Raw genomic sequence first — 18,435 nt, 5'->3', positions numbered from 1 at the left:
TCTATTTTCTACAATTGTAATTGGCAGCTATCCTTGATTCCATATATATATATACACACACACACACGCGCGCGCGCGCGCACACACAATATAGCAGATAAGTGATTGTAAATGCTTTGGCGTACTAAAGCATACTTTGAGTAAATCCAAAAATTAAAAAAAAAAGCATTCACTTTCGCACTTTCGTGTTACTGTCCCCACACAGCAGGCAGTTTTTATCACTGAAAACCAATAAAAAAGGCAAATTAATATTTGCTTGGCCTGGAGCTCTCGTGTTTAAACGTGTAAAACATTCTACACTAACGAGAGACAAATATGAATGATAAAAACCGGAATACGTAAAGAAAAGGAAGGAAAGTACTTTTTCGGGGAAACAGAAGCATGAATCACATTTTTAGAGGCTCTCGTAAAAGAAATCAGAAACACACACACACACACACACACACACACACACACAAAGTGTGCGTTAATAGCAAGTCGTCGCGGGGGTAGTTAAAGTGCTCCAGAAATTAAATAGAAAGTATGTAACGTAGGGGTTATTGCTCGTATAATGGAAACTTGCCCCTGGTTGTACTTTGTGCTATCATTCACACACTAAACGGGTTATTACGTGTAAAACAAAAAAACAAAAAAAAAAAAAATCAGATGGTATTGGAGGACGACGACGCGCTTAAATATTGCAGTTATTTCGAATTAAAATGAAGGAGGGATGGGCTGCTTTTTAAAATGTGAATTCCAAAGATGATCTCAATTCAATTCCAACATTAGCGCAACGGAAAACAAGACGTCATTTTGTCTTTCAAAGGACTTTGTACATTTTGGCATTCACGTGAAACGCGGTCTGTAGTTACACATTGTCGGCGCTAGGTGGCGGCGTTGCCTTGCACGAGTGCGCCAAAATCGCTTCAGGTCGTAAAAATACGTCATTCAAAACGATCAAAAAACGATAGATAGATAGATAGATAGATAGATAGATAGATAGATAGATAGATAGATAGATAGATAGATAGATAGATAGATAGATAGATAGATAGATAGATAGATAGATAGATAGATAGATAGATAGATAGATAGATAGATAGATAGATAGATAGATAGATAGATAGATAGATAGATAGATAGATAGATAGATAGATAGATAGATAGATAGATAGATAGATAGATAGATAGATAGATAGATAGATAGATAGATAGATAGATTTGTTGAGTAAAACGTTTGCAAGGTTCCTTCCTCAGAAACGCAGCAATTATGGAAAATGCACGTATTCATTTCACAGGCGTTTTGAAAAGATCTCGAGTTCAGGAAATTGTTCCATCTGGAAAATAGAGAGCAGGAAAGGTTTTGCATTCAGATCGATTCTGGATTCATTGTTTGGAATTGTCCAAATCGTCAGAATTTCATAATTTTCCCAGTAAATGCTTTGCTAGTGATTTTTCAAATCTCTATTTTGTACTGAGTCCAAATAAATCGCAATTTATGTTTTTATTAAAAAGTTAATTGAAAACAAAAACACTGAAAATAATGTCGGTGAACATAAAAGTATTTACGTTTATTGGCAGAGTGATGGGCGTGTCGGGGAAGCCTTTGAAGATATCGACGATGACGCACTTCCGTGTTTACGAGGCGCAACTTCCTGCGTCCAAATCGGGAGGAAGCCACAAACACGCTCAGAACAAACCAACAAAAATAAACAAATAGCAAAAGGCAAGGGAAAAAAACGTAGTCACAATCCAAAAAGAAAATTTGACGTGGAAATTGTTTCGACAGAAAAGCTGCGACGTCCAGAAAACAAAATGAATCCTCTTCAAAATTGAAGACTAAAAATGCTTTCATATTATTTCATGATTTCAAAATGACGTTTGAATTAATGTATTTCGTTTATGAATGCATCGCAAAACGCGCCCGATTTTTTTTTGAATTATAATCATAATTGCAATGACATGAGATCACGATGGAATAAAATGTTCACGCCACACAGAAAAAAAAGGATAAAAGAATATTTCACATCGACCACTTTGCATGTTTTGGAAACTGGATTTTGTTTAAAACTGCGCTGATTGAACTCTTTGAAGCGAGATTGTTTTAAGATGTTAATAAAAAAAGAAAACAAGCGACACACGCACACGCACACACACACACACACACACACACTGGGGGTGTATATAATGTCATAAAAAACGCATCGACGTAACCATAGTAACGTTCTTAACCATAGTAACGTTCTGAAGGGCAAAAAACGGCACAAAATAAACGCAAACCTTTCAATTGTATTCATTTCTATTTGTGGCCGTAAAGAGGCGATATGGATTTTGGACAATTGAAATTCGTGCGGGGCCACAACACGAGCTTTTTTTTTTCCTGCAATATGAAGATGATCGTGGTGGTCTTGAGTCAATGGGGGCACCGCAGTGCGGCACCAGAAGCCGACACAAAAGGAAAACGCAAGACGAAAGAAAAGAACAAGGAAAGAGAAAAAGAAAAAGAAGAGAAATGTTCAGAAAAAATAGTCGCGATTCCAGAGGAAAATCCTCATTCATGTGTGGTTGGAGCAGTGGTAGAAAATTAGATTTCATCTCTATAATTGATTTGAAGATGGCAAAATTTATCAGCGGGCTGATTCGAGGCCAAGTTTTCTTGAAATGCAAAATAATAACTTGATTTTTAAACATTTTGTATGCGGTTTCAAAAATCATACGTTTTCTATTTATTCATCACCGCGTTTTGATTGCAAAGAAAAAACGATTTTTTGCTTTTTTAGCGTTGTTGGACGAAATACAAACGATGAGAAAATGAAGTCAAAATATTGCTGATTACAAAAAGACAAAAATGTCAAATCTTTGGCCGATTAATATTAGATATAAACCATTTTTTTAAAAATCGTATGAACAGCTGCAAATGTCCAGCAACAAAAACACAGCTGTGCATTTTGCAACAAAACATATTTCTTTGTGACGAACTGAAAAGAGAACAATGGTAATTAATATGAAGACGTTTATAAATCATCGACAGCTTTACTGAAACAAAATAATTTTATCATCTGCATGTTATTAAAATGTGGCGCAATTTTCCCATCTGCTTGTGGAAAACAATCAAATATTGTTTGTGTGTTCGAGACAATATAAATCAGCTGCAAAAGATGTTCGAATTAACTTGAAATCGAAATAGAACAAAAAAAAATCGTGTTAACATCCTCACATTTCCATGTAGTAAGAAAAACACTTATATTAGTGCGATTCATATTTTAAATCTTGCTCGACCAAGTTGAAACGGGGGATCACGCACACACGGACAAAATTGCACTAAAAGCAAAAATGTTGCAGAAGAAATGAAAACTGAAAAATCATAACGCATGACATATAAAGATCTCTCCCCTCCCCCACGCGGTTTGCAAGATGGCCGCTCCTCGCGAATGCAGCTGTCACAAATCACACACACACACACACACACACACACACGGAGAAAAAAAAAAAAAAAAAAAAACAAGCCTGACGCCTTCGTCTTGTTTTTTAGGGGAGCGCGCTCGCACCCCGCCATTGGCCGCTTCCACTCACGTGACCCCACGTCACCCTGGCCCCCCTTCCCTTCCCGCCGTAGACCCCTCCGCTCGCCTTCGTCTTGGCGTCACAGGCACGAAACGGCCCAACTTGCTTGAATTTTCTCGTTCTACGATTTCATCATTTCATTTGCACGCATTTCGTTGGAGTTCGACGCGAGCCGACGCGGCACGCACGTGCACGCAAAGTGATGATGATGATGTTGTTATTGTTTTTAGGACCCTGGCGGGCAAAACGCGCGGCGACGAGGATGGCGTGAACAGGTAGGCTGCCCGAATCAAAATATGACGTAATATTACTTTTCTTACATTGCATATCTGACGCCCATAAAAACAACAATTATTAACGATGACATGCGATGACGTCACGGACAGGCGGGGAAGCCGCAATTGAGTTTCAGTGCAAACTTTTTATTTTGGAGGGGACATTTTCAGACTGCAAAGTCTGCATATGCTTTAGATGACGTCACCGCGGCATGTAGATACTACAAGCAATAATGATAGTGCTTCTTCTTTTTTTTTTTTTTTAAACTGTATCTTTGTTCTTCCTCATAAGGTTTTGACGTGTCTTGAATCACAGCGGGGAATTTTCATAACTCAAAATGAAATTGTCGAAAAGCTTCAAGCGCGGTCGTTTGGCCTCACTTAAGGCCTCGCGACCCCCTCCGTTCCCTTCATGGCAGTTTTGTTGTTGTTTTACGAGGGCCCTCTCGCGCACAAAGATTGGCAGTATTTTATGTTTTTCTTTTTCCTTTTACAATCGCGCGTGAGGCTGAGCAAGGGGGCGGGGCTGCAGGAGTGGAGGCTGGGGGGCGGGGCCACGATAGAGGAGAAACAAAGACAGTATTTCACCGCTGATGCTCACTGGAGCTCAGCTGGCACTGGCAGTATTTACAACCTACTGCAATGCGGCACGGCAAAACAAAAAAAAAAAAAAAAAAAAAGGGACAAAAGGGGCGACAGTGACGCCACACAAACCTTGAAAATTTACACCAGGCCACGGACAGATGGACACTTGTGCTGTGCTGCTGATTGTGGCTTTGCTCTTTGTCGGTTTGTGTGCAGGATGACCAAAAAAAAAAAAAAAAAAAAAAAAAAACCACGATGACATTACCTGAGAAGAAGACGGCGAAGAAGAAGAGTTGCAAATTTGTCACGTAAGCGCCAACGTCTTACAAGCAAGCACATGTGCAAATGGAGAAGGCCGAGAAATGTTTTAGATTTTGCAGTTTAGAAGTCATTTACAAATATTTTTAATGCACTTTGATAGGTCATTAATACCAATTGTACAGAGCTCAATATAATGACGAATATTAAATAGACTCCACATAAAAAGGTACAAGAGCTGCACCAAGATAATAATAATAATGCTTAATTGTGATGGCTCGAGAGGTACTAATGGATAAAAAGAAGAGGCAACACTGTACAAGAGTTCGATTTAAATGTTCTGCCTTTAGATGTGAAAACGTAAAAAAGATCACTTTTTGGTTGAATATTGCCAATTCATTCAGATTTATGATCAGGGACTTTTTCCCCACGTCACTGCCAGCCTTCCACTTAACGTGGATGTTTGACTTCTATAGTGAATGCGCCAAAAATTGGACAGAGAATTTGAGGAATTGTCACAAAAATAATGCTAACTTTACAAATATCATCATGCTCAATTTTGATCAATACTATACAGACAAATGTGAGGAATTTTTCTATAACATCATTGAGCTTGCAGTTTGCAGTGTGGGGCTGCAGCTCAATCAGCTCTTTGCAACATATGATTATTATTATTGTTTACAGTGTGACGCAGTGCAGTTGTGAACCACCATAAAATATTGTTCAAGTATCAGGCCGATGTTTGCCAAGTTAAAAATTGCGTGACAGCTCACTGCAGCATGCCAAATCGATGATTTCCCGATAAATATGTTTGTTTCAAGAAGTTTTGGGGAACTCCACCCTATTATTGAGACCAATTGCACAATATTAAACAATACACAAAAAAAGTGAATCATATCCGCAACACTGCAGATGCTCAGGTGACGCCCTTTTTTTGTCCCAAAGCGCAGTCCTCACTATTTCTCACTAGGGGGCGCTACAAGACAAAGACTCACACCGTGCGCACTGCAGACATTTCACGTAATCACCGTTTTTCTAAAAACTGCTTTTTACGTTACGCAATTATGTCATTATGTCCAGTAGATATGTGATGTTATGATACACGAAAATGCATTGACAGCACAAAATATTACAATAATACACATTCAGACATTTGATGCTTTTTAACCTTGTTGGATTTTACGACAAAAATAAAAACGTCGCCTCGGGGAGGAGCGGCTATAAAGGGTCCATTGCGGTTGCTTTTATGACTTCGCCAGATTCGGTCACGTTGCGACGCAAGAACTGCAATCTCCGAGTGACAGTGAACTCGGCTCATCCGGCTGCGTTATCATCATGGGGAAATGAATTACTGTACAATATTCACATTACAGATGTCCCAAATCAGTAAATCTGTCGTTTAAATGGCGCGATATATATTTCCAAATGTTATTCCTGCGATCATTCAACGAAGTTTAATGAAAACAAATGATGCATTAATATTTAGTTCATGACGACGCGAGGCACCTTGAACGTACCGCCGTCACGGCGCATTCAAAACCGTGGGAAAATGTAGTTTTAGACATTTGGGCGGTCATAAATTAGGAAGTGTGGTTAAACACATGACACACCGCCGCAATTAAATCCCACCTTTACGATTATTACGCTTTTGTGATATATTTAAAAGAACTTTAGGTGGTTTGAAGACGAGGATGAGTCTTGGGGGGGGGGGGCGTGGGGGTGTTTTCGGAGCATTTGGCTGGAGACACACAGACACGCACACGCACCGCGTGGCGTTCGTGTGTTTTCACAGCGCCCACTTTATGGCTTTATTGCTCCCCGTATAGGAAAATCAAAGCAGGACACAAATGTTCCAGCATTCCTGGGGCATCCGGAAAAGTGCACAGAAAAAAAAGAAAAGATGGAAAAAAGATTGGGTTGTTTGGACAAAAGGTGCTCCAAGGAGACGTCTGGAGGCGAGCGCGAGCGCGCACGGCCAACTTTAACGCGCACGTACACGTATCATGAAAAAAACGTACGTCAAAGACCGTAAATGAAATCAATTTAATAAATGTCACGTTGGAAATCATGCATTGCATTATCTGATAGGAGAAGATCAATCTTAATCGTATTTTATTATCAAAAGAGATACAAAAAAAAATGTTTCCCTTCCACTGGGGACAATTTATGTTGCCCGCGTGGGGGGACGTGAAAAGAGAAGGTGTGTGCATGTGTGTGCGTGTGTGTGTGTGTGTGTGTGTGGCCCACGTGATAGCTATAAAGTGTGTTTTATTGCCGTCGGCGTGTCAGGCCGCAAAGTAAAAGTCAGCCGGCAGGCCACCACAGCATCTCTGCGGCCACGCGCACAGCCACAAAAATCGAAGAGAAGCCACCACGGGATTCGGACGCGCAACGGGGAAGGGGGTGGGGGTGGGTTGGGGGCCAAATCCATGGTCCGGGGACTCTGCGGCGACCCCGCCGGTATGAGCGAGAGGGTCCCAGCAACCCACCTGTGACGCAAATATGTCATCGTGCAAGGAAGTCACTCGGGCTGCAAACGGGGACACGCGTGGACGCGCTCACGGAGGACGAGCCCCCGAGGGCACGTGACGTGGACTCGGCCGGTAAGAAAGACCCGTTCGCGTTCGTAAATTGATTTAAGAGCGGCTCCTTTCAATTGTAGTTGCAAACCAAATATTGTATTTTCGCATTTATCAAAACTGTACACTTGAAAAAAAAATGCAATTCCGCATTGAAATAGTTTTCCATTTTGTGCAAAACAAATGCTCTTAGTGCTAAATTCGTGTTTGGAATTTCAGTTTAAAATGTCATTTGTGTATTTTATCCATTCATAAAGACACATTTATGAAATGAATAGTCATAAAACGCAGGAAAAAAAGTTCAGGATTTGATTATATCTGATTTAATTTCAATAACATTTACATCTAAGATTATAAATTCGTATCCAAAGTCTCCGTAGTGCAAACATATTTATTTGAGATTTGTGATTTTTAAATCATTTAAGGTGGGGGGGGCGAAACGTCCATTTTGTATTATATACTTCAAGTAAACCCCCTCCCCAAAAAAAAAAAAAAATCAAAGAATGAAGAAAGGTACACCGTGATGAAATATTCGTATTGCAAATAAACAAAGAAATACAGATTCGAAGCGTAGCTCTTAAAATAAATACTTCTACTACACGCGGATATTTTACACTATCTAAGAAAATTTTTAATATTTGGAAAAGGCCCTTGAAATCCTCTGATTACAATTGGGAGGGGGGGGGGGAATTCCAAAAGTCCCGAATGTCCCGTGGTGCTTGTCCGGGTGGATGTTTTCGTGGAAGTGGGACATGTTGACAAGTCATCAGCACACTTTTTTGTTTTAGTTTTAACCCCCACACGTGCTTGTGTTGGCTCGGAGTACTAAATAATAAGAAAGAGCAGCAAGCGCAGCAGTTTGAACCAAACGGGCTGACGAACAAGCCGGCCGGGCGCACGAGATCCCCCCCCCCCCCCCGAAAACTGGGACATGAAAGCACTCTGGGAGGGTTAGGAATTAGGATTTCAGCTTTCATTCTTAAAAAACGGTGGACGCAATTCTGCAAGGCTTTCATCCGCCGTCATTGGATGTGCTGCACACGACGCGCTTAAAAACCTCGCAGAAATTCGCCATTAGTGGGAAAGTAGAAAATGTGGCACTTCGTGCAAAATGCGAAGTGCGGCGGGGGCGCCGCAGGAGGCCTCGCGCGAGTTAATGTCTAAACCGGCTTGGAGAGCCGCGCGCGCTCTCAGCCCGGCTTTGACCCGGCTGCGGGCCCGGGGCGGAGGGGACCAGGGGTGAGCCGGCGGTCAGCCTGTCTAAGATGAAAAAGTGAAACGACCCCTCGACAGAGAGAAAGAAAAGAAAAGCCACCATCTGAATGGCTTTTGGGAGGATGGCGACTGAGGTCGCGCACCCGCACCAAACGCACGTGTGCAATTTTAATGCCGTCTCACATTTAGTTCTAAAATTGTGTGACGAGGAAAAAATATGGAAATGTGCACCGGGAGCGAGAAATAGTAAACTTGAAAAGAAAATAATTTTCTCCTCAACGAGATAACACAATGCAGGACAATGCGCAAGGCGGCCACAATGGCCGAGCGACTCGTGAACTCTGCGTGGTCGCCCCCCCCCCCCCCCACCCACCCCCCAGTGCTGTCCAGCTCGCATCGGGCTAATGGTGGGTCCGGTGAAGCCGCGGTCAACCCTTGGTCGCCTGACCCTGCGGCGACCCGCTCGGCAGCTAGGCTACATTCTCCCTGCATGCACAAGAATGCTCGCTTTTCAGCTCCGTAGCTGCTGTTGCTGGAGGTGTTGTTCTCTATTTTTTGTAATTAAAAAAAAAAAAAAAGGGGGGGGGCTGTAAAATTCACAGCTAGTGAGTCAAAAGCGGAGCTGAAAAATAAACTCGTTTTGTGCATAAGAAAAATGAAAACGCTCCGCGTCTTTTCTGCGGGCGGGCACCGAAGGCTTGGATTAATCGTCCCGCGCTGAATGAACGCGTTTGTGCCGGCCAAACATCATTTTTCAAACGCACCCACGAGGACGCCTTCGTCGATTTGCTTTTGTTGCGTGTGGCATTTCACTTTAAAAATCGACTTTTTGGCCCCCCCATCCTTCAACTCAGAAAGACCCCCCCCCCAAAAAAAAGCCTCGATTAGTCGCGCAATGTGGAAATTCAGATTTTATCAGGGAAAAACGGGAAGCATCAAAAATATCTTTTCAGACTCCGCGTACAGTAGTGAATGCCTTTCACTATATGCATGCAGACGTGAATGCCTGAATAAATACATTTACAGAAAGAATGAATGTCAGCAGCAGAAAGAATAGTCAGCGTTGTCATATGTAGCAAAAAAATGTAAATATATATAGACACACACGTATGGCACGAATGTGTTGCGTGCATGGTTGTCAATCATGATCTCTTGTTTCAGAAACCTTTTTGAACTTTTGGGCAGATTATATTTTCCTTGGTTGTATTAAGAAAGTCCATTCATTGGCATCCAATAATTGATTTCATCAATTTTGTGACAAAGTGTTGTCACTGGTGTCCAATTTCAGCAATCTCAATGTCACAATATTAAAATTAGCATTGCCGAAATGCAGCGGAACGCGAGAGTTTCACAGGCAAGTGATTATGTGGTTACGGTGTTAGATTTTTAACTGATAACCGACCAAATCGGATATTTCACTTTGCACTTTAGGAAGCTAAAACATGAATATTTCAAAATGCTGTCAAAGTGGACGTTTGGGAAAATGAATATTTTGCATCGATGGAGTCTCTCTCAAATGCAGAAAATAGTTTTGCTTTTTTTTTTTTTTCGTGTCACACCACTTTTAAAAAAAGTGTCAGTTTATAAAGTGGTATCGCCAACTAGAGGCCTGGCGTGCACATTACACCCTTTAGCCAATTTCGCAATTCCACACGAGCCATTTTGAGTTCTTACTTTTACATCGACCTGCAAAGCAAGATGTAAAAATCTGAATACGATATGCATCCATAAGGTTCCATCGTTTTGTGACTTTTACGATACAAATAAAAAACTAAATATTTGCAGTTGCACGCAGGGACAGTAATGAAAACATGGAGGGGTACGAAATTGCACTGGATGATGATTATGAATCACAAATTCAAGCTAGCATATGTTTGCGTGTTTATGAGCTACTAGCGGGCAAAATTAGCTTTGCTGTGCGTTCGGACGCTTGTTTACATGTCCTCGAACCCTGACAGACGACTTCCTCCGTTTAAATTCACAAAAATGTGACGACAATGCAGACTTGTGCTCTTTAGGATTTATTGCTTTTTTTCTTCTTCTTCTTTTGACTCTGGTGAACTTTGAGAGTACATCAAACCCAACCGGCGACTGTTAGTTTTTTCTGATGATTGTTACGTATGTTGTTTCACAAACTTGAATGAATTGTCGGTGCCGTGGTCGTCCGGGACGTTTGCTACAGCACAAAGCGAAACAACGGACTTTAGTCAGTATTTTCCGCGAGAGGAGCTGTGACAACACAATATTTCATCCTAATAATTGCTAATGTACACTTAAGGGCAAAGTAAATACTCTTTGTGTGAAGAATTTGAGAATCAATTCCCCCGAAAAGTAGAAAATACCATAATATGACGTAACATTCAAAGTGACTTTTTCCAAGAGGCTCCCCTCCTGTACAATACCTTTTCAAAATGTGATGGAAACATGAGCACTGTGTTGCCACAGCAACGTTGGCTAAGGTGACATTCAAAGTGGTTTGGAGAATTCAGTTCTCTGTTCATTCATTCATGAAATCATACATTTTCAAAGGGAGGCAAAAATGTGCATTTTCTACAAATTGCCCTTCAAAACATTTAGCGATTAAGGTCTCGCTCTAACAACATAGTGTTGATTTTTTTAAATCCCTACAATGTCAATTTTGTTCTACTTAACATAGATGACTTTTACTCTGTTATAAAATAATGAAAGCAAGCAAGCCAAACATTTGAGCTTTCTACTAAATGCGACGGATTCCATTGTGCTCGGTCACGACTTGTTCTCTTGGAAATGAGTGGACAATCAGACAAAAAGATGAGCGCTACACTTTCATCCGTCAACAGTGTTTTCAAATAGCAAACATTTGATTTCTGCAGTTTCAAAGCAAACGGGAGGAAATGCGGCTAAGAACAGAACAGAACGCCAAGAACAGCAGGCGGAATGGCGCATGCCCGAGGATGTTGCAGCAGCCATTTCCGTCGCGCGTGACGCTGGCAACCGACGCGCTCCCGGGAGTAAAGAACGGCGCCTGCAGAGCGTGCACGCTTCGCCTATAAATACCCTGTAGAACCGAATGTGTGTGGACTCTGCTCGGTCACAGATTGGGTTCTAGGGGCGTCTATGGGCGGCGACTAACCAGCCCTGGCACGCGGAGCTTCACCAGCGCCGCTTTGTCGTTTCTCGTCGGGTCGCCTTGACGCCTCACTTGTGAGACTTTCGGCACGGCGCGTTAGAAAAAAAGAGAAAAGAGATTCTTTAGTGTTCAGGAGCGACGACGCTTGGCTTTATGCAAGGCATTCATTCAAATGCCGAGCACATCTTTGAACGTGATGATGTAGAACTTACATTTTCTGCCTCTTTTTTACCATGACTCTGCTCTTTTATTTGTAAACAAAGTGAAATTCAATTTATTCGGTCAGTTCTCTTTTCGTTACAGCTGCGGAAAAGAAATACAAAATGCTAACTTTTGGGGGGGGATCTTGGTTGCTAAAGGGTTAAAGGCTACGCATCTACACTTGAATATGCACCAAATGTTAAATTCAGGGCAACCTTGATTTAAAAGACCGCGACGGGGAGGGGTCGTCTGTTAAAGTGGAGCACCTTTGTTCGTGGTCTAAAAACAGCAGTACAGTCCAGAGTTAAAATAAAATGCAAAAAAAAGCGTTCCAATGTTTCAGAAAGGAATATGTTGTCCCCAAATTTACATCGCTGATTATGATTATGATGAGTTCCAACTGGACAACATTTGATGTCCGTTAAATCGAGGTTGCACAGTTCAGTGAACCAGGCATATTTGCGCTCTTAACTGCACAAGGATCATCTGCTGGCATATCGGTGTCAAGGAAGTACGCTGAAGTGATTTGAAGAGTTTTATTTCGACCTAAGGAGGACTTTGGTTTCTCCTTGTGGTACAATTTTTTGGTGGAGGAGGAAGGCTGTCAATGACTTGCTAATTTTTACTATTGGTGGCAGACTCAGTAACCTAACCTCATCTTTGCTAATAGTGGGGGTTGGCCGTAATTGGCGTCAAGGACGTACAATGCAGTCATACACCTAATGGAATAATATATTTTTATGTCCGGAAGAAGCAACGTTTAGCCTGGTTTGTTAGCGGAGGTTTTGGCGAGTCTTTGCCACAACTGTTCACAAAATTTCTATATATTCCACCCCCCGACCCTCCCAAAAAATGTTTGGCAATCATTTTTCAGTCTGATATGAGTTTAAAATGTTAAAGTGTTTGTATCAAACTTTAGGGACATTTATGGTTCAAACCATGACGATACAAACATTTACAAAGCATCACTGAAATGCTGCAATTTACATGCCAGGCCTGTAGTTGGCGACGTCAAGCCATCAAGAAACATGACGAGCGTTCAGACGACTTACTGCTCCAAGCGTTTTTTTTTTTTTTTTTTTAATCAGTGGGTCGTGACGTGCCCGTTTTAATGACTTTGCTCAACACTTTTGAGTTTTTTTTTTTAAGTCACACGCAAAAATATGACTTTGTCTTGGCTCGACAGTTTATTATAGAGTAAAAACTTCTCAGAAACGTGTCGCAAAATGGACGTTGTCGTCCCCTGACACTGACAAACGTGGACACGCTTTGTAAAACTGACGAGTGTGCGAGTTATGCGTCACATTCATGGGGCGGTAGATGTGTATGTGTGTATACCACTTAGCATAATGAAGTTGATGACGTCATCCCAGCTAAGTGCATCCACTCCCATCACTCAAAATCTCACCTCAAACATTCACAGGGTACAAAAAAAACAAAAAACAAACAAAAAAAAAAAACAAGAAGACCATTTATAATTTTGTGTCAGTGACACACCCAAAAACCTTTGTCGATATGTAACATACAGCCTGTCTTTCATTTTTATAGACGACTCTTGTCAGTGTGAACGTTGAGGAAAACGTCCATTTTGAATCACCTTTTCAAACGTTTATGATTTAATGCTCCCAAAAGCAGCGACTCCATTAAAAACCCGTCTTACTTCTTTTGTCAAACCACATTGACGCCATAACTTTTGTTTTGTTAATATTATTCTACCAATTTTTGCCATTTTACTCCCTTCACGCCAATTTCAACCGTTGCCACATCCAAAATATGTACGCGCCTCCTTTGCCTAATTTTGGTAACTCCTTTGCATATTCACAAAATTGCACGCTTTTCACAGTAAAGTTCCCAAATGAAGAAGTACTTGAGACTTTTGCCTCCCCCTTTCCACATTTCTTGAGCGATGTAAAGCATTCCAATGTCACAGTTGTCACTTTGTTGGCGACATCTTGAAAACTTGATGCACTTGCCCAAATTCTCACAACAAACTTCCCAACTTCACCAGATATTTACGACATTTACCTCGTCTCAACGTCTCCGTTTCAACAATTCTCTTCATTCCACAGAAGTTCATTTCATCTTTTCCGCATGCAGCAATGCCCCCATTCAAAACTCTGAAATGGCCCCAGACCCCTTTCACCGTCTGAGCTTGTCATGCTTTACAAGGCCTAGTAACAAAATGCATTATGTCAATAAAACCAGATAATTTAGATTTACTGATGTTGCTTTTATACTCTCGTGCTTTGATTAAATGATTCCTGCCCATTGTCTCATATTAAATAAGTCCTGAAACTCCTGAAGAGAACGTTTGATCTTATCGGAATATCTACAAGCCAGCCCCAAAACATCAGCCCAGATGAAATAAATGAAGAAACATTTAAGCCAAAGCAATGCAGCACTTTGTTGCGGTGGGGGGTAAGGAATCAATGCTTATTTCTTTGGCGGGGTCAATGGACTATCATTTATTTTTCTCGGTGAGGGCTCTATTTAGCCACTTTTGTACCTTCTAAGTCAAAATGATCATTTTTTTAAACGCCTTTGCAGGATTTTTTTTTTTTTTTTCCACAGCAGCTGCATCATTTTTCCAATGTGGCTTTTATGTAGAAAGGACGACGACGATGACTATGATGTGGAGGAGGAAGAGGAGGAGGAGGAGGAGGAGGATGGTGGCGCGATGGTGAACGGGCCACCTCGAGCTGACCCCGGGCCACAACAAAGCCGACTACCAGTCCCTGTCTGGGGCCTTTTTTGCGCCTTTTCTCCCTGTTGTTGCGCGGCCACAAGGACAAATATGGCCCCCGCGTCCCTTCAATATGGGCCCGATTAATTTTTCAGCTCGGGGCCCCCATCTGTGGGGGGAGAGGTCCGTTAGCTATAGGTCATAAATCTACCGTGCGTGCTCAATAGAAAGGGGGTTGGGGGAGGGTGGAGGACGAGGAGGAGGGGGGGGGGTAGATGGATGGATGGTTTATATAGATGAGATAATGACGCAGCAGTTCCCATCCACAAACATCCAATTTTCCACTTTACCCCCGATGGCAAATCTTCATTAGGTCAATTGGATAGCAATTTTGTTATTTTATTTATATATATTTTTTTTTTTCATGAAAAGTAAGACCCGCAAAAAAAGGCGATGCCTGCCATTGGCTGAGCCGGCGAGTCACGTGCTCCTCGCGGCCGTCCGTCTATTTGACAGCCGCGGGGTGGCTCGACGCCAGAGGGGGGAAAAGGGGGACACGGGGCGAAGGGGTAGAGGGAGACAGAAAGAGAGAGAGAGGGCAAAAAGAAAAATTAGTATTCTCCTTGCAGCCTCGCTATAAATCAATCATGGAGTCCTACGCGGTGAGCTGCAAATACGCCGCCGAGCCGCACTTCCCGACTTGCGAAGAAGATTACAGTCATTTCGCGGACCAGGGGGGCTACTACGACAGCCCCCCGGACTGCGGCGCCTACGGCGGGGGCCGCTACCTGCACCGGCAGCAGCCCGCCGCCGCGGCCCCTCCGCCCGAGCCGGGCTACGCGCCGCAGCCGGCCGCCTACGAACACTCCTTGCAGGCGGCGCTGCCGCCACTACCGCAGCAGCAGCAGCAGCAGCAGCAGCAGCAGCAGCAGCAGCGGGACGACCCCGAACGGCTGCCCCAGCAAGGCGCGCCCTTCCCCGGCTACACCGAGCCCGACGTGCACGCCGCTGGGAAGGAGGCGGCCTTCCCGCAGATGTGGATGACGTGCGCCGGTAAACCCGCTCAGGTGCAGAGGCGAGCCGGGGGCGGAGGCGTCGGGGGGGCCCACCAGGCCAAGGACAAGCCGCCGGTCGTGGTCTACCCGTGGATGAAGAAGGTGCACATCGCCCACGGTGAGCCGTTCGAATCTCGCGCTCGAACATTTCAACAGCCTGCAAGTCATTTGGCTTTATCGTTCCATCTCTCTCCTCTCGCGCACCCCCCCCCACCCCACCCCACCCCCAGCAGCTCAGCTGACACCCCCCCAAACACGCTTGTTGTAATGTTTTGTCCATTTGGGAGCAGCATTTCTTGTGCTGAGTTATTTACGATCGCGGTGAGAGTCAGGCAGAATTACAGCCGCTATAAACTTTTATGGCTCTGCGGCAGCTCGCGCGTTTGTGTGTGCGCGCGCGCGCGCTCGCTCGCGCGTGCACACGTCCAGTGAACAAAGAGATGCGCGTTAATGGTCCGAAATGGTTTCTTAACCAGTTTGCTGCTCAACCGCGAATGGACACACACACACACAACAAAAATATAACTGCACTCTAATATATATATATATATGTGTGTTGATTGATATAGTGTATATAATACGAATATGGAAATTAATTGGCCGATAAATTACCTGAAAAAAATATCAGCACGACGCTGTATTAAATAAGATGAAAATGTAAAACGGCGCTATATTATTTTGTGCGGTATTTTATTACGTAGAGGGCAATTGAGGTTTTTATACAAAACTAAAAATAGTTAACCGAATTACTTTTTAACGAAATAAATGTGCATCATAGAAATGTGAATTCATATACGTCTACAAAATGACAAATGTGTCGTACTGGTTATTGCAATAAGCCACACACATATCCGCAGAAGTGCACGTGTGTGTCCTTCCATCGATTCATTTTCTCTTTCTTATCCCCTCACTTGGGTCACAGCGTGCGGTCAACTGCACAAAATATTTTTTCAATAAAAATGCAAAGGCCATATGATTCTAGGCACGCGTCTCCTCCGCAATTTAGCCACTAACCCGCTTCACCGACACAACTAAATATGTGTCCTGATAAGCGTGTAAGGTTATTTTTCGTAGGCTGCTGTGCCTATCTGACGATGCACTCTGCAATTTATAAATGTTCAATTTGCCAATAGCGGGATCGATAATCATTTGCAATGGCAAATGCGCGCAAATGACGCCGATGCTCCCCGTGTCCCGCACAGTGAACCCGAACCATCCGGGCCCGGAGCCCAAGCGTCTGCGCACGGCCTACACGCGCCAGCAGGTCCTGGAGCTGGAGAAGGAGTTCCACTTCAGCCGCTACCTGACCCGCCGCCGCCGCCTGGAGGTGGCGCACGCGCTCGGCCTGTCCGAGCGCCAGGTCAAGGTGTGGTTCCAGAACCGGCGCATGCGCTGGAAGAAGGACAACAAGCTGCCCAACACCAAGGGACGCGGCAAGGCCAAGAAAAGCGGCGACAAGGCGGAAGTCCCGCTGTGAGCTTTTGGCAGTTGCGGCGGCGGCTTCTCTTTCGGTTCTGCATCTCCCGGAAGGACTGAGGCCTGGTTTCGGGGAGAACGGGCTTCTTTTTGCAATTATTGTTATCATCATCATCATTATTATTATTATTATTATTATTTCTACAGGGTAAAACGCAACAAAGCATAATACAGGGTTGTATGAGAGCGAGGCAGAATGTTACTTGTACGCACGTGACCAAATTTTTTTGTTTTTGTTTGTGTGTGTGCGTGTGTGTGTGTGGAAGGCACACACGGGCAACAAATGGGCACGCCGTTGATTTTATGTGCCACACACACACACGCGCGCGCGCGCAGCTGAGCCCCAAAAGGTGTTTGCATATTTGTCTCAGGGTTTCCTTACAGGGTTTTAAAGCCAATCTAGCACCAACATACAAAGAATAATATCGTGCTTTTTTAAACTTCTTTTTTTAATTCCAGTGTAATATGCTATATTTTGCCTCCCTTAGTACTTATTTTTTATTACGTGTACGTTCCAAAGCCTATTTTATTCATGTTAGTAGCCAATCTGTGTCGTTTTTTAATGTAAGAAAGTACATAAAAAAATCCGCGTACAATTTTTATATATGTGGTAAAAAAAAAAAACATTTTGATATAAAAAAAAACTTGGATACATAAATAAAAGCTTTATGCCACACTACTTTAGTGTTTTAATTTGTCTTGCACACATGCACAAGAAGTTTAAAATTTAATTTAAAGACTCAATTTGATGAGAAAATGTTGCAAAATATTTAAACCAAACGAAGGGAAATAAATAAATATGGAGAAAAATACCTTTAAATCAAGCACAAATCTGTTTGGTCTGAAAATGTGGCAAGCAAAATATGGACCAAACAAGGGAAATCATACGGAATGCGTTCTACAACAAGTCCATTTTTGAAAACGTTCAAAAGTTATTTTCAGAAAATGTGGACTCGAGGGAAGATAAATAAAAATGTAAAAACATGCTTTAAATGAAACAAAAGTCTCCTCGTTGAGAAAACGTTGCTAGTAAAGCATTATCTTAAGGACATGTCCAAAGCGAAATGAATTTGCAAAAAGGTTTCAAAGGAAGGTTCAAAATATGTTTGTCGTGAAAACTTTGCAAACTTGAACAAAATGTGGAATCGAAACGAGACCTATAAATATTTAAAAAATGGCTTTGGGCTAAGGAAAGGAAACAAAGAAATGGAGAAAAGACATCAATAGTCCTCGATCAGTCAAGTTAAACGTGCAGATCAATTTGCTGCATTTCAAATGTTTCGCCTCATGAAGGAAGTCGTTGGGGCGCTTCTGCTGAGATGCACTTTGGGAAATGAGCTGCTTTAATTGGAGGTTTCCGTTGGAGACAAATCGGCAGGAAAAGTCACCAGAGATTCATCAAAACCACGAGCGCGCATTGCAGACCTTGCGACTGAGAACATTTGCCACAGATGGA

The 18,435-nt window shown here is 42.8% G+C and overlaps 1 protein-coding gene and 1 long non-coding RNA gene across 4 annotated transcripts in view; one reads left to right on the top strand and one right to left on the bottom strand.

Annotated features, from left to right (window-relative positions):
* The window catches only part of LOC133509621 (uncharacterized), a 39,738-nt gene that overhangs the window by 18,948 nt on the left and 2,355 nt on the right, over positions 1-18,435 (bottom strand). Inside the window, exon 3 of one of the 2 annotated variants that reach the window (XR_009797397.1) lies at positions 16,910-17,042. The exons of the other annotated variant lie outside the window; for it this stretch is intronic. This is a non-coding gene — a long non-coding RNA (uncharacterized LOC133509621). Of the gene's footprint in view, positions 1-16,909; positions 17,043-18,435 lie in introns of those variants that run through there. 2 annotated transcript variants of the gene reach the window in all.
* On the top strand, positions 3,587-17,658 carry LOC133509619 (homeobox protein Hox-D4b-like). Of its 2 annotated transcripts, none has more exons than XM_061836828.1 (3): positions 3,587-3,818; positions 14,373-15,621; positions 16,706-17,658. In XM_061836828.1, exons 2-3 carry the CDS (start codon positions 15,096-15,098, stop codon positions 16,978-16,980), a joined length of 801 nt encoding a protein of 266 aa, XP_061692812.1. In that variant the 5' UTR covers positions 3,587-3,818; positions 14,373-15,095; the 3' UTR covers positions 16,981-17,658. The 2 variants fall into 2 exon arrangements, with proteins under 2 accessions (XP_061692812.1, XP_061692811.1); XM_061836827.1 differs by having other exon boundaries at positions 3,587-4,711.

The sequence above is a fragment of the Syngnathoides biaculeatus genome, chromosome 12 (assembly GCF_019802595.1).
Source record: "Syngnathoides biaculeatus isolate LvHL_M chromosome 12, ASM1980259v1, whole genome shotgun sequence".
Classification (NCBI taxonomy): domain Eukaryota; kingdom Metazoa; phylum Chordata; class Actinopteri; order Syngnathiformes; family Syngnathidae; genus Syngnathoides; species Syngnathoides biaculeatus.
This window is presented reverse-complemented; position numbering and strand designations above follow the sequence as displayed.